This window comes from Mesoplodon mirus, assembly GCF_964341445.2.
Source record: "Mesoplodon mirus genome assembly, chromosome: 4".
Taxonomy (NCBI): Eukaryota; Metazoa; Chordata; class Mammalia; order Artiodactyla; family Ziphiidae; genus Mesoplodon; species Mesoplodon mirus.
Genome location: NC_138979.1, coordinates 60604746 through 60620124, shown reverse-complemented (window position 1 = coordinate 60620124; position 15379 = coordinate 60604746). Strand labels below are relative to the sequence as shown.

General features: G+C 35.5%; 1 protein-coding gene across 2 annotated transcripts in view; it reads left to right on the top strand.

Moving 5' to 3' along the window:
• UACA (uveal autoantigen with coiled-coil domains and ankyrin repeats) overlaps positions 1-15379 on the top strand; it is a 79082-nt gene that overhangs the window by 34852 nt on the left and 28851 nt on the right. The window contains exons 1-5 of one of the 2 annotated variants that reach the window (XM_082617735.1): positions 900-1349; positions 3499-3632; positions 7818-7906; positions 10984-11048; positions 11841-11898. In XM_082617735.1, coding sequence (XP_082473861.1) covers positions 1311-1349; positions 3499-3632; positions 7818-7906; positions 10984-11048; positions 11841-11898 — 385 coding nt within the window. In that variant the 5' untranslated portion in view covers positions 900-1310. Of the gene's footprint in view, positions 1-899; positions 1350-3498; positions 3633-7817; positions 7907-10983; positions 11049-11840; positions 11899-15379 lie in introns of those variants that run through there. The other variant, XM_082617736.1, reaches the window with a different exon arrangement.

Below are 15379 nucleotides of genomic sequence, written 5' to 3'. Positions count from 1 at the left end.
GAAGGTACAGAACATCCTGGAGCTTGTAGACGTTTGTCACCATCCTTGATAATGTAAGGAATGTTGTGGTACAAGCATGTTAAGCATCATGGAGAATGTGGAGAGGTTGTTTGCTTTGTCCCCAAATGCAGTTTTATTTACAGTCTTGCTCAGTGATTTATGCATTTGTCTCCTCTAGTATTCAGTCATTTTATTTGTTTGTTAAAATCCCTGAATCTAGATAATTTGATTCCACTGATAAAATATTTACTTGTTATATTAGGCAGGGTGCTAAACTTGGAAATTAAGAGTACTGAGTTAAATTTAAAATCTGTTGAAAAGTATTCATCATAATGCAGACTATTTAATGTCTTGGCAGTGCCTCTGGCTCTTCTCATTTAACGTGTTAGGAGACAGACTGGCAGCAGTTGTAAGCTGAAACCTGGTTGTATGCAGAACGAGACTGATAGGGGTACAAGGAAAATGGAGAAAATCTGAAAATGTTTCTGTGTGTGTGTGTTTCCTTAAATTAAAGTGTGACACATTTGCTTAAAATAGAATTTTATATTCTGTTTATCAAGGTTATTATAACTTCATGATAGAGGATCCTGAGACTGACATTCGTTTTAAATATTGTTTTGTGGAATAACCAAATTTGTCTCTTAACAATTTTGTCGTGGTGTCACGCGAGTTGCTTTGATATAATAAGCATGTTTTACAATGTGTTTGAGTCATTTTTCCCTAGCAGACCTCAAGTTTATTACTCAGAGGAGAAGCATGAATTTACAGTATATTCTTAGCTGCCCTTCTCTATCTATCACTCAGCTGTCAAGGCCTATGGAATCTAAAATAGATCCTGACCAATGGGAGACAGCCTACACACTGCTTACGGGATGATTCGGATGTGGACAGCTTTATCGTGCACAGACGCTGGTCTGTGTTGCAGTGTTCAGGCGGCAGGATGCAGAGTTGAGGTTTTCCAGTGGAGTCCCTGAAAAGGGACAGCTTTGAAAGACAGCTTCTAAAGAATAACAAATAGGAGGAGTTACAGTACCTGATTTGGGGCTGCTCTTACTCAAGTGCTGCACAGCAGGGAAGATAATTTTCAAGCGTTATGAAGGCGGAGAAGGATTCTGAAGACGCAGAAAATATCGTTAGAGATCCAAGCTAAGTGTAGCCCAGCATGAAGACTGCAGAACAGGAAGAGTTGTAACGAGAAGGACCGAGTCACTTGTTAGGCGTTTCTCTGAGGGCTTGCTTTGTGAGCTACAGAGATTTGTAACTTAATGCGAAGTAGTTTGCTGTTAGCAACAAGAAACTAAATCCTGTCTATGATGAACTGTTGGTTTTCTTGTGCTCCTAAAAACGGAGTAGGTATCCCTGTAGTCCAGTGTAACAAGAGTCTGGGCTAGGCTTTTTGAACTGTATTCTTTTAAAATGTACTGTTTTATTAATTTTGGTTTCTTTGTCTTATTATATTCTCTCTGCTTTATTTGATTAGCAGATTGGGGTTAGTGATAGAAAACAAAAGTTCTTGTTTCTTTTTCTGTGTTTAAAAAGCATATAATAGAATCTTAATAATTGAGCAGTATTTCTGTTAACTGACAGTGGACCAAGAGGGAAAACAATGCTTAGTGGAGTAGAATTGAGAATCACAGGATAATATGAGACCTTAATCTCATTTAATTATCTTTTAAAGAGCCTTACTTTTGGATTTTACAATTGTTTTAGTGTTTTACATAGCTCTTTTCTCCACCAGGACTTTACCTGGAAATAAAGTTGAGTTGTTCTAACTGCAAGGATAAACTGATCAATTTAGAGCAAGTGTTTGTGTGCTAAACATGACTTAATCCCTTAGGCATTTGAAAACACAAAGCCTACATCTACTACCACTCCCCAGTTTAGAGTTAGAAACTGATTGTTTCGTTTTAAAGCTAAAGAAAGGGGATGCCTAAAATGTAGTTTAGACTTTGAGCCAGTGAGTAGGGCTTAGCCACTACTCATAGTTGGTAGTTTGAACTTTTCAGGTTAGAAAGAAGTGAATTCATCTCCAAATTTGACTAGAGCCAACAATTCTGAAGTCTGTGTAGGTACTTGAATCAGATTTCAGAGGTGGGTTAAAATTTTAATGTATTTATCTTTTTTCATATTCAGTTTTTATATTTTTCACTTCAAGTATTTAATGAATACATTGCTTATTTAGCTAGAAAATCAGTTGCTTTATTTTTTCTGGTTTAGAGGGGATAGTAGATATAAAATAATCATACTGATCAAACATTTAGAGGATATGCTTCATTTAAGTGATTCATTACCCCCCCCCAGAAATTTGTTATGGTATTTGTGGATATAGGAATTGCTTTGTAAGTTAAGTGAAAAATATGTACATCTTTTTTTGTTCTAGAAGTGATGCTGGACTTAGAAAAGAATTTAGCAACAAGTTTACTGTATAGAATTTTAAAAGGCTAAAACCTTACTTGTTTAAATAATGTATATTTTAGTGCTGGTTTCTACATTTCTACTTACTAAGAAAAGGTTGAAGTTATTGGCTTCAGAATGTCTTGAATATATTTTCTCCAATCAAAGCTAAAGATAACCTTGATATAATTAAAATATACATCATGTGATACATTCTCCTATTTTAAAACATTGTCTTTGAGCTTCCTTTTAAATACACATGCACTAAGTTTTGTTGAAATAAAAAATCTTTTTTAACAAAAACAATATATGTTGAATGTAAAGAAGGAAGAAAATGAAAGTCATCTCTGATCCTATAATTTTAGGATTTTTAAGTAGTTAATACTTTAGAGTCTTTTATTTTTCATTTTATTCTATGTAGAAGTTTCTTTTTATCCTAATATATAAGCATAATGGATTGCTTTTTCTCTTGAGTGTACGTGTGTGTAATTTGTCTCCATAATTATATTTTGAACAGTGCCTTTTAAACGAGTAGTGGTGGTGGGGTTCTTAAAAGATGTGCAGAATTCCACTGTATCTAAGGGTCTTGGGAGATAATCAGAGCCAAATCTGAAAGCATGAGTTACAGAATAGGAAAAAAAAGAGCACACTGATTTTGGAAGTCATGAGAAATCTTGATTGGGCTTGGCTGCTTGAGTCATTTAATGTCCCTGGAGCCTTGATTTTTCTCATCTGTTAATTGGGGATGATAATTCTAGTTTACTAGGGTTGTTCAAGTCATTCATGCCTGGAACAGGGTAGGTGTTCAACAGTTACTCATCTCCTTTCTCTGCTCTGAAGGCAAAGAAAACAGGGCAGAAAACAGGAGAGACATCCTTTTTCTCAAAAGTATAATTAAAATATTTCTTGTACATCAGGTGTTTTGGAAAGGTTCTTTTTGTGATGTTGGAACAACAGGGACAAGGAAATTTGGGGTGCAGCTGGTAACTGAGTGATGTATTATACATTACTGCTTTCCCTTCTCTTTTTTTTCTCCCCTACGTTGGAAAGTCTTACTAATATATATAATATGCCATGTTTACATTCTTTTTTTCTTTTTTGTAGCAAGCAGCAGATTGGAACAAATATGATGACCGATTGATGAAAGCAGCAGAAAGGGGAGATGTAGAAAAAGTGTCCTCAATCCTTGCTAAAAAGGGGGTCAATCCAGGCAAACTAGATGTGGAAGGCAGATCTGCGTGAGTATTACTGACGATAATTCCCTGAAGGGAATTTGGGTAGACCCTTGGGATACAAATGAAATTTGTGAATTATGGTTATCAACATTTAATTTAAAAAAACCTTTATCAAAACCCACACTATAAAACCTTTCAACATCACTTTCAAACAATTTTGACTAATAATTGTTCTCAATATGAAAGATTTTCAAGTGAGAGAAAGAATACTAAAATACTACCCAGTGGTCTAGTTGTTTGGACGCAGTGGCAAACCATAGCCTGGGTTATTTGGTGCATTTTTATTCGGTGCAATTTTGTTTATAAGCTTTTTCATACTCCTTATCATATTTGATCCTCACAGTGGCCCTTTGAAAAAAGTAGGAAAAAGTTTACAGAGGTTAAATAACTTGGTCTAGTCTCATTAAAAGTCACAGGTCTGGGCTTCCCTCGTGGTGCAGTGGTTAAGAATCCACCTGCCAAGGCAGGGGACACGGGTTCGAGCCCTGGTCCAGGAAGATCCCATATGCCGCGGAGCAACTAAGCCCGTGAGCCACAACTACTGAGCCTGCGCTCTAGAGCCCGCGAGCCACAACTACTGAGCCCGCGTGCTATAACTACTGAAGCCTGCGCACCTAGAGCCCATGCTCCACAACAAGAGAAGCCACTGCAATGAGAAGCCCGCTCACCACAACTAGAGAGAGCCCACACGCAGCAAGGAAGACCCAATGCAGCCAAAAAATAAAAAAATTAAAAAAAATGTCACAGGTCTGTGATGTAAACCCAAGTTTTCTGTCTTGGAAGAGTTCTGTAAATTACACTGCCTTTTCCTCTTAACCCCCAATCCATTTTTATATTTGGGTAATTAATTTAAATGAGAATGTTTAAGGCAGTAGGGAGGCAGAATGACTAGTGTGACTTAGGGAGATACAGGTAGTGATCCTACCCTTTCGCTTTTGTTTTACTGAGCACTTTATATGCTTATGAACCAGGCATCTTTTCTCTCACCCCTCCCCAGTCTTTATCATTTCTCTTCCTGTTGAGGATGGGGAGCAGTTGGGTTAAAGGGTAGATCTAGCTTCTGTTACTACCCTCTATAAATATAGCAGTTAAAACCTTATCTGGGAAACCTTCCAAAGTTAGAGGTGAAAAGTCTCGTTTCCTAAAATTCCTCTCCGCCTTATACTTGCGTAAGTTTTTTTTTAGACTATTATAACTGGAAACCAGATACTAAATATAGAAATGAATATTAGGAAGTGGATAGTTAATGTTTGATGTAGGTCACTACCTTAGAATGCTTAGATATTTAAGTATAGTGAAAAATAGCAAAGCGCGACTTTAAGTTGTTCATAAGAGCAATAAAGTTTGAGAAGTTCCAATTTTTTTATACTGTTTCAGTTTTATCAAGTAGGCAATTTGATAGCTACAGAAACTGGTTATTTTTGAGTCCTGCTTCTATTTTTGCTAATTTTAAACCATTTATAGGGCTCACAGTATAAATAGTGAAAATTTAATATCTAAAACTGACTGTTTTTCATTTTTTTTTTTCCAAAATGCCAAGATGTTAAAAGATAAAAGGATCTTCTTTGGGATGAAAATCTTCAGTGAAACCTAATTTCTTCAGTTCTGTGCGTCCATGCTTTGAATGTTTTAAATGAATGATTACTTGAGTTTTTGTTCAGATTTTTTTGATCTAGGGTTCAATTTTGAGGGAAATTATTTGTATTAATGGTCAGAATTATGAAAATCTGGTGTAATTTGATTAACTATAAACTTTAGTTTGTGAAATATTTGAGTAGTATTAGTTTCTGAGGTTTTCACTGTAGGAAGTAGAATTCTTTCTGGGATTCATAGGATAAAATATTTTCCTTTTGTTATTCACACACAAACTATATTCTTTCTTAATTAAAGCATTTTATGTTTAGTCAAGTATAGGACATATTACAAATGTATTTTCTGTAATTATAAAAATAATGTTATTTTGAATGAGTTTTTTTGTTTTTAATTTTTGAAATTTAAGACAAAAGTAACATGTCCTTCTTGACCTCTATGCAATTTCAAAAATGAAATATTTGAGGGCTAGCCATAGACACTGCAAGGATCTGTTTTCTTCCTGTTCGCCTCTTTCCTAGGGTGTAGCCCTTTGCCCAGGCAAAATGGGGCAGGTTCACCAAGAAGCTTCACTGCCACTTGGAGAGCCATGGATTCCAATTCCTGTCTCCCCATCCCCTCAGGCTGTCAAAAGTACTGTTCAGCCTCCCAGCTGTTTTCTCTGGAATCAGCAAATGCTCCTAGACAAAAAGTAGCCCCAAATACCAAGCTCACCTCTCTGGGCCTCTGTCCTTCCCTGCATACTGGCCTAGTAATTTTTCACTATCTTGTTAACCTACTGATACCTTCAAGCAGATGTATTATTTTTTATGAAGCTCTTCTAGTTGTCCTCAGAGGTGGGGACTGTCCATATTACCTGGATCTCCTATTATAGAAGTAAAAGTACTTGTCTTGTTTAAAAAACGAAAACTTAAAGTTGATTTTTTTTTAATTGAAAAAGAGTATTTCTATAAAGCAGTTTTCCAAATTTCCTTTGCAACTCTGTATACAATTTAATGATTGATATATCTTCTTTCTGAAGCACATCTACCATTTATAGCACAACAGTATTAATAATGCATTGTAGATTTGCTGTGATTTCTGCCCTTTTAAGTGCATCATCCGTATAATGTTGAGTTATTTTGAAGAAAGAAGTCTTTCAGATTTTGTGAGCTAAGAAATGAAAACAAGCAGACAAAAAATGAGATCCCCAAGATTGTTGGAAAGACTAAAAACCTTTGCTTGACGGAAATTACCATTCCTCAAAAGGTTCTCATGGTGCATTGCATAGTATAATCCCCCACTTCAGTGTTGCAAAGAGATTGATTAATTCAAACTTTACACAAACCTGGTTTACTTTACTTAGTAGTGCTCAGTCTCTAGTTTGCATTTATATCCCTTGTAATACTAATAGAGGCATAACTAGTGTTGTAATATCTGGAAATGAATTTGCTAGCTATCTCCAGATTTTGTCTCTAAGCATTCAGTTATTCAGATATTTGAGGGTGCATCATCTGTCTGGTACTTTCATTGGTTCTGGGAATATAATAGGAAGCAGAACAGACAAGAATTCCCGCTTTCATCTAGTTAGTTGAGTAGGAAAAGATTAATAGACCATAAAGAAAATAAATCTTGAATTTATATATAGTATTAGAAAATGTGTAATCCTATTTAGAATAATGAAGGCCAGGATGGGGGAGCTAGGAGTACTAAGGCTGCAGCGGATGGGGAAATGTAAAATTTTCAAATGGTATGGTTAGGGAAGACCCCGACAGGGAGTTTGCTGCCAAGTGTGTCTGTATCCAGGCACCCTGCTGAGCCTTTACCTCCTGGCATCTTCACCATGGGTACGGTACTCGTTTAGGACCTGAGTTCAACGTCCTTTGCCAACAAGTCCTACAGTATTTACTTACAGTGTCAGTTCTTAATGCACACAAAATATTTCTGTAAATGTTTATTGATTAAGAAAGTATTAGATGATCAAAGAAACAATGGGATATTTTATCATGTATCTTGAGTACTTGATGGCTTAAAGTTATTTCGTGTTCAACTCTGTCTGTTTGTGTGAAATTTGAACCAGTCATACAGGTCTCTGAGTAAAAGGAAGAATAATGTGGTAGTACTTCAGGAAGGAGATGATGCCAGATCTTTTGTGGCTTTCAAGTGTAGCTTAGCTTGTTTTGAAGACTTTTCTATGCCAGGTTTAATATGATAATTCTAAAGAAATGGATAAGTGTTTTGATCTGTCTTTGGCCTTAGCATTCCGTGGTAACTTCATTTGTTTTGGTGGTTTCAGTATATTTGAAACTAAGCAAAATAATCTGATAGAAACTTCTCAGTGCATTTATTAAGGTCCAAACACCAGTGCCTTTGTTATTGAAATGATAAACTATAGAGGTAATAATGTAAATTTGGATTAAAATGAGTTTTTCAGTAATATGAGATAGGTTTCTTTTTTCTTGTATTAAATATATAGGTGTTCCAATGTAGCCTTTAAAATGCATGTTCACACGTGTGTGTGTGTATGTGTGAGTATTGAATATAAGGTGACATTTATGTAACATTTAAGTTGACCTTGAGTAGTTTCCATGCCATAACAAGTATTTTCTTTTTGTTTAGCTTTCATGTTGTAGCCTCAAAGGGGAATCTTGAGTGTTTGAATGCCATCCTCATACATGGAGTTGATATTACAACCAGTGACACCGCAGGTACGTTTGCCTCCATAGTCAGTTACAAACAGAGAAGACAAGCATCGTCCACTGCCAATGCTCTAAATCAGACCTAATGTGATTTACAAAGAGAAGTCCTTAACTTTCAGTTTCTAATTAGCTGAGGTATTGCTCTGGGGGAGAGGGCAAGTACTGGGGATGTAGCAGAAAGGATGACCGAACGGATGAGCAGCTGGAGACCTGAGGTCTAGGGCTGGTCTTGGTAGTGCTACAGGATTCTAAAATCTCAGACTTTGAAGAACCTTTAGGGGCCATTTAGTTTATACTCATATACTATTCAGTATATGAATTCTCGCTGTCCTGAGGTCATTTGGTTTTTGGTTGGACATTTCTTGTGTTGAGGAACTAACTGTCTCATCATAACAACATCACCAGTAGTGATCATAACAAGAAGAGGTGACACTTATTTAACATAGATTTAGCTACTCTGCTAAGCGCTTTACATGTACTAACTCATTTTATCCTCACATCAAGCCAATGAGGCTGCAAGGCACTGCGCTGTTAAGCGACTTGCCCAGGGTCTTTCAGTGGATGAGTCGCAGTCAGAGTTTGTGTTTTTAACCATTATGCCTCATGAGGAGACCTGGTCTGTGTTTAGCAAGCTATATTTATAAAAATTATTTCTAATAGTTTGTCTGTCTCTTATCAGGCCTTCTGCTTAAACTTAGTCATGCCTATGTCTATCTTTTAAAATATTACAGCATAAGTTTGTCTGCACATCACAAGATACATTTTAAGTATTTGAGTATAGCTATTGCTTTTCTTCAGTGTTTTAGTTTTCTGTTCATCTGGACAATCATTCTCAGTTCTCTGAGACCTGTGGCACCTTATTTCTCTGCACTTCTACTTTGTTATTCAGTTAAATACGGGAGCTGACCTAGAGCAGAGAATGTCCTTAACAACTTTAATGTTTTATCCTATGACTCCATGTATGGAAAAATAAATACATTACTGTTAACCAGCATTGTGTTTGGAAATGGAAGACAAGGGGGGAGAGGGAGAGAGGGAGAGATCACAAATGAGTTAGTGAGGAAAATCTTTACCTAAAGTTACCTTAATTGAAGACTAAACTCAATTTATTTGCCACCTTTGAATGAACAAAAAACTGTTATTACTTATATATATGTTTTCCACTGATGCAGAAGAATATTTATTTTTAGAAATTTTGGATTAACCATACCATTTCAGAATTCATAAGACTTTATTTATTGTGCTGATTCCAATTCAAACACGTGTCTTTCTTGTTTTTGTCTGTGTTCTTTCTGCTCTGGACATTTCGGCCTAATGGCCAATCTAAGTGACTTTTGCCCTCCCTCCTTCAGTGCAGATGAAGCTCAAATGCTTTCCCAAGCTCAGCAGACGACGTCTTTTCATATACTGCATTCCGGCATACCTTGCTTTACCCATTTTATCTTTTGTTTTTGCTGTTGTTTAGTCATGTTTTTATTGATGGGTTTAATTATGTTTGTCTTTAGAGTTGTCCTTTCCTGAGAACAAGGACCTTGTCTCATTTGCTGTTATATTGTCTGTTATAATCCAGATGTGGATATTTGATAAAAATTTGATTAAACAATCTTTATGTATTTTATCTTAACTCCTTTATTTGCTAGCAATATAAAAGTAGATTGAAAATAACCAGATTTCAAGTTAGTGTGGCTTTGAGGTATTTGTGACCCAGGTCTTGCCAGGTACGCGCCTTTGGTGTAATTCAGGGTGATATGCTTTAGATGTCATATTTCCATGATTTTTTGCTGTACTATCTCAAGTGGCTGGATTTGGTATTCCCTTAGCCCTGACCTGACATTTTAATGTGACCAAGTTTCTGTGGCATTTTGGTAAACACCGGGGACAGTTGCCACTGTGTCTATCCTCACTATCCACTCCATTCTCTCTCTTACTTCTCATGTAAGTGCCAGTTATTCTAGTCACTTTTCAGGATGTGAAATGTTTCTAGAAAGTTTGTCCATGACCAGTAGCAAATTGAAATTTGAAATTGTTACATCTGACTTAATTGTAGAGGATGTTTAGGAGTGGTTGAATATGTTATCTGTTAAAGGTCTGGACTCACTGCCTTTTGCTCTAGAACCTGTTAGCTACACAGAAATGATCAGACCCAGCAAAACTTATTCACCTATCTACGTGCATATAAAAGTGAATGAGAGTTGAAAGTCAATTTATTCCTTCAACCAGGATGAACAGAGCACACATTACCTTTCTAGCAGAAAGGTCTACTTGTGAAGTACAATTATGTTTGGAGAAGTTTGTGAAGTTAGAGGGAAATTAAGAGCATTAAAGATTGGAAGATGGAATAGTCTGGTGAAACCCTTGTAGTTTTCACCATCCAAGAAAGATATTTGTGCAAAGAAGTACAATTAGGAGAAATAGTGTTTGGAGGTAGAATGTTCTCTGCAAATTACCTTTTTCAGTATTCAGAGTTAACCTTCCAGATTATCTGGTGACCTCTTCCCTGCTCCCCTCATCATTTCTTTTAAATTTGTACATTTTAATCACATATTTGAACAAATTTTCTGATTTTCAAAGACAGAATCTCTTTGTAAACTTTGAATTTTAGTTGAAGCATAAAAATTAGTTAGAGAATACCCTTTCTTTGACTCACATCTCTTAACCTTTCTCCATTTTAGTATCCACACTGCCTATTGAGAAATGTTATGTGAAATCTAGTTATCTTTCTCTCCCTCCTATCCCCATTCCTTTTTTTTTTCTCTTTCTCTCCTTCTCTCCTATGGCAATATTTAATTACTTACTCTGTTTCAGGAACTGCTCCAGGTATTGGAGATACAGTGGTGAATAAGACAAAATTCTTGCTCTGTAATGAGTTTGTGTGTTTATTTTTTCTTCCCACCTTCATTGTTTTGGTGTGTACATTATCTCTAATTAAAATATGAAACTGGGTGAGACATCTTAGAAACTTAAAGCATGCCTACAAATGAAGTAGTCTGTCAACTGATTTTGGAAAACTGAAGCACATTTCTAAGGAGAATTCACATGTGAAGAAAATAACCCTTATCATATATTTAAAATTATTTCTTTTCTAGGGAGGAATGCTCTTCATCTGGCTGCAAAGTATGGACATGCATTGTGTCTACAAAAACTTCTACAGGTAGTAAAAGTGGTTAATACTTTGACTTTATTATTCTGACTGCAAATAACAGATGTGTTTTTGGAACTTGAGATCAAAGAAAATAGTAGGCTAGCTTTGACTATTAGCTTACATAATATTTTTTCCATCATTTGTGAAAGAATGTGAACAATAAAGAGCAAAAACTCTGAGGGAAGTGAATTGCATAACTCAGTGTATTAAAAATAAACAACAAAGACTTGACCTTCCTGTTGACATTAGCTGGCGATAGGAATTTTCTGTCATCTGGTATATGACTTGAGATGAAGTGATACAGCATAGGATCTATATATGTCTGTATAAACATCAATAACGCAGACTATATAATAACAGCATTAGTTAAGCTTATAATCAGGCAACCACAAAATTCTGTGAACTAGTGGGCTAAACTACGTTTTCAGTTGAAAGGTCTAGTCAGACATTTCCTTAAACATGTTTGCCACTAAGTTTCACAGCAGAACTCATTTGTTTTTACTGATTCAATTGTTCAAGTTTTAATTCTTGCTGGAAAAAAACCCAAGCAATAACAGTTTCTATATTTCATGCTATTGTAATGTACCATATGTTTTCCTGTTTACTGGAATACTGTTAAATTTACAGTATAATGTTATTATATTTGTCGCATGTCAAAATATTTATGGCTTGTCTAGTACTCTTTAGAGTTTTTGATAAATGCAATATTTTTAAGATTAAATAACAGCTGTTCATTTGAGTCTTGATATTTATCTTGAAAATAAAACTTTCTTAGATTACTAAATTTCTGTGTTTTAACAGTACAGTTGTCCCACTGAACGTGTAGACCTGCAGGGAAGAACCGCACTTCACGATGCAGGTAATAAGCAAAGGTTTCACTTGGACATAAACAAATCTTTGTTAAAATGGCTGGGCATTTAAATTAATTTCAAAGTTTTAACATGAATATATTTGTATAATTCATGGAGAAACAGAATGTTATGAATTTTTTATTTATTCAGATTTGAAATTTATTGGATTGTACGGCTTAAAAAGAATCATTCAGCCAATATTTACAGGCCAGGTTGCTAGATACTGAAAGTCCAAAGATGAATAAACCATAATCCTGCTCTCAAGGAGCTGTAAGTACCATGTGTTTGCTTGGGAACTGGTAGGAGAAATGGGAATGAGGAAGACTTTTCTCTTTCTTAAAAACTGTATTTACCTCATTAACATGTCTGAACCTCATTTTCCTCATCTGCAAAATGAAGTTACTAATACTACTGCAGTAGTGGTTATAACTGAATCATGAATAGTGCCTGGCATGTAGTAACTTCTTAATTAATGGTGATGGTGCTTGTTTTGATTTAGAGGTGTCAGTGCTGAATTACATATCATTGTAATTTGCTGTATTTTAAAAGAGATTTATATTAGTAATTTCAAAGATTTTATTAACCATACTGTATATCAAAATTTATCTGCATTATTCTTTAGGTGTCTTAAAGAAAGTGATTAGAAAAAAGTTAAATATTTAAGGATTTTTGGAATGTAAGATAGTCTGACCCCTGGGCAGACTCCTCTAAGACTGAAATTCCTAGTTAACTAGGCGTTCAAAGGAAAAACAAAACAAAACAAAAAAACCCCTACTGTTTCCTTTCATGTATATGGAATATCCTTGGTAGATTAGAGGATTAGAGTAGTCTCTGTTAAAAATGTATTATACTTCAATTTTCCTTCAAACTTTTATACTTTTGATTTTCTTCCTTTTTAAAAATATTTTATGTATTTTTATGATAGTTTAATCTCTCACACAATGCATTTTTTTAAATTTTGGTATAGAGTACTATTATTTGCAGAACTTTTTGTGTGTGTGTGTGTGTGTGCGGTACGCGGCCCTCTCACTGTTGTGGCCTCTCCCATTGCGGAGCACAGGCTTCAGACGCACAGGCTCAGCGGCCATGGCTCACGGGCTTAGCCGCGGATATGGGATCTTCCCGGACTGGGGCACAAACCCATGTCCCTTGCATCGGCAGGTGGACTCTCAACCACTGCGCCACCAGGGAAGCCCTGCAGAACATTTTTACATACATTATCATTTAAGCCTCACAATGACTCCTGTGAGTTTCTATAGTTTTATTTTATATTTTATATTTTTATGATAATTTTGTATTACTACTTAAGTAAATAAAAATAATTAAATAATTTAAAAATAAATAAAAACATAGACCTAGATTCGTATGTGATATACTTACCAAGCTTGTGTAGTTATGGAATCATCAAAACAAATTTATAAATTAAACTTAAAATCATAAAAAAATATAATTCATTTCTGTAGCATTAATTTATTGTGTTTGATGGAAATTTTAAAATGATTTTGCTGCTTAATGAAGTATAAATATGTGTCACATGATATTTCTATTCTCCTACTACCTTCTCATAGTTGTTTTTTAATCCATCCAACCTTATTAATAATCATGTTTTAAAAATTATTTAAAATGTTTTATTATGGAAAATTTCAAACATAAAGTTAGACTATCATATTAAAATACCTTATACCCTTCATCCAGCTTAGACAGTTGTCATCATATGGCTAATCTTGATTCATTTATACCACCACCCATTATTCTCCTCTACTTGGCATATTTTAAATCAAATCCAAGACATCATATAATTTTATCCATAAACAATTCAGTTTTTATCTCTGAAAGATAATGATTTTATTTTGTAACCTAAGTGTAATACCATTATTACACCTAATGCCTTTGAAAATGTTTTCAATATCATTTACTCAGTGTTCAACTTTTCCTCGTTGTTTTTATTTTTTTTACTGCTTAATTGAGGTATAATTATTATACAAAAATTGTATATATTGATTGTATAATGTAATATAATATATTGCACATAATTAATAATATGGTATTGTGTACTTTAAAATATATTAAGAGGATAGAGTACTTAGTATTCTTACCAAAAAAAACCCCAAAAAACAAACCCCAAAAAACACACAGACACACAAAAGGACACAGGAAATTTGTGGAGGTGATCCATATGTTTAGTACCTTGATTGTGGTGAGGGTATTACAGTGTATGCATTTGTCCAAACTCATCAAAATATGTACAGTAAATATGTGTAATTTTTTGTATATTATAGATTTTATTATCCCTGTTTTTTAAACTGGTACAACTTAACAGAGTGAAATTTTAATATTTGTTCAGTAGGTATACAGGTGAAGTTAAATGAAGACCAAGTCGATGTAGTAAAAGAACTCCAATATCAGTTGCTTATAAAAAAAAATGGAGTGGTATAGGTTGGCAGGTGGCTTGAGGTCATTCATGAACTGAATTCTTTCCATCTTGTTGCTCCACTTTCCTCTGGTATCTTCCTCAGCAATGTCATTGCAGCAGGGTTGTAGCCATATCTGCGTTCCAGCTGGCAGGAAAGGGAAGGAGAATAGGAGGAGCTCATGCCCACAGTCTAAGGCTCAGATTTGGAAGTGGTAAATAGCCCTCTACTCATAATCCATCAACAAGAGCAAAGTCAGTTGGTTGTATTTATCTGTAAAGGAGGCCCAGAAATGTAATCTCAAGATAACTAGTCATGGCTGAGTTGCTACACTGTAGAAGAAGGGGAGAACAAATTTTGGTAACAATTGCCACAGTCCAGCCCTCTGACCTTCCAGATATTCCTGCAGCCCCTACTTCCCACACATAGAACATTATCCCCACCCCAAGGGAGAGGATACATAACCAATTCAGTCACTGAAGCCACCTCAAAGTCGGATTTCTGTTTGATGTGCACTTGTGTATTTTTGGCTCTGAAATGGCTCTTCATGGTCCAACAGTTTGTAAACTCAAAAAAAAGAGATCTGCTCCTTACAATATAGTGATGCAGCAAGAACAGGATAAGTAAAATAAAGACTCCCTTTTGGAAACAGGAGAACTGCGAAATACACAGCAGTCACTAGTCAACAGCAGGTATCAAATACTGATGAGCAAAACTTGCAAAGGCTTTCAACTGAGATCTTGGAGTAAATTTCTTGGTTAGCTCCTTCAGGTGCCCCCTGGTTTTGTTTCCTAGGAGAAATCCCTTATTGTCCTCTGTGGGCCCTAGCTCTGCCTTCTGGGAGGTTCTTGTCCATTATCCTCCAAGATCACAGGTAAACTGGATGTTGGAAAGTATGCCCTCTATATAGGCAGCTTAAGCACAGGAAGAGTTATTAGTTTTAGCTGACTGGGCTTTTGGATTTTGGGGTAGTGCATTCCCTCAAAACCTTGGTAGGTTTCTGGCCTATTTGTTGCCAGCCACTTCCATATGTCAGGAACCATTTATTTTCTGGACATAAAGTTCTTAACCCTCCTTT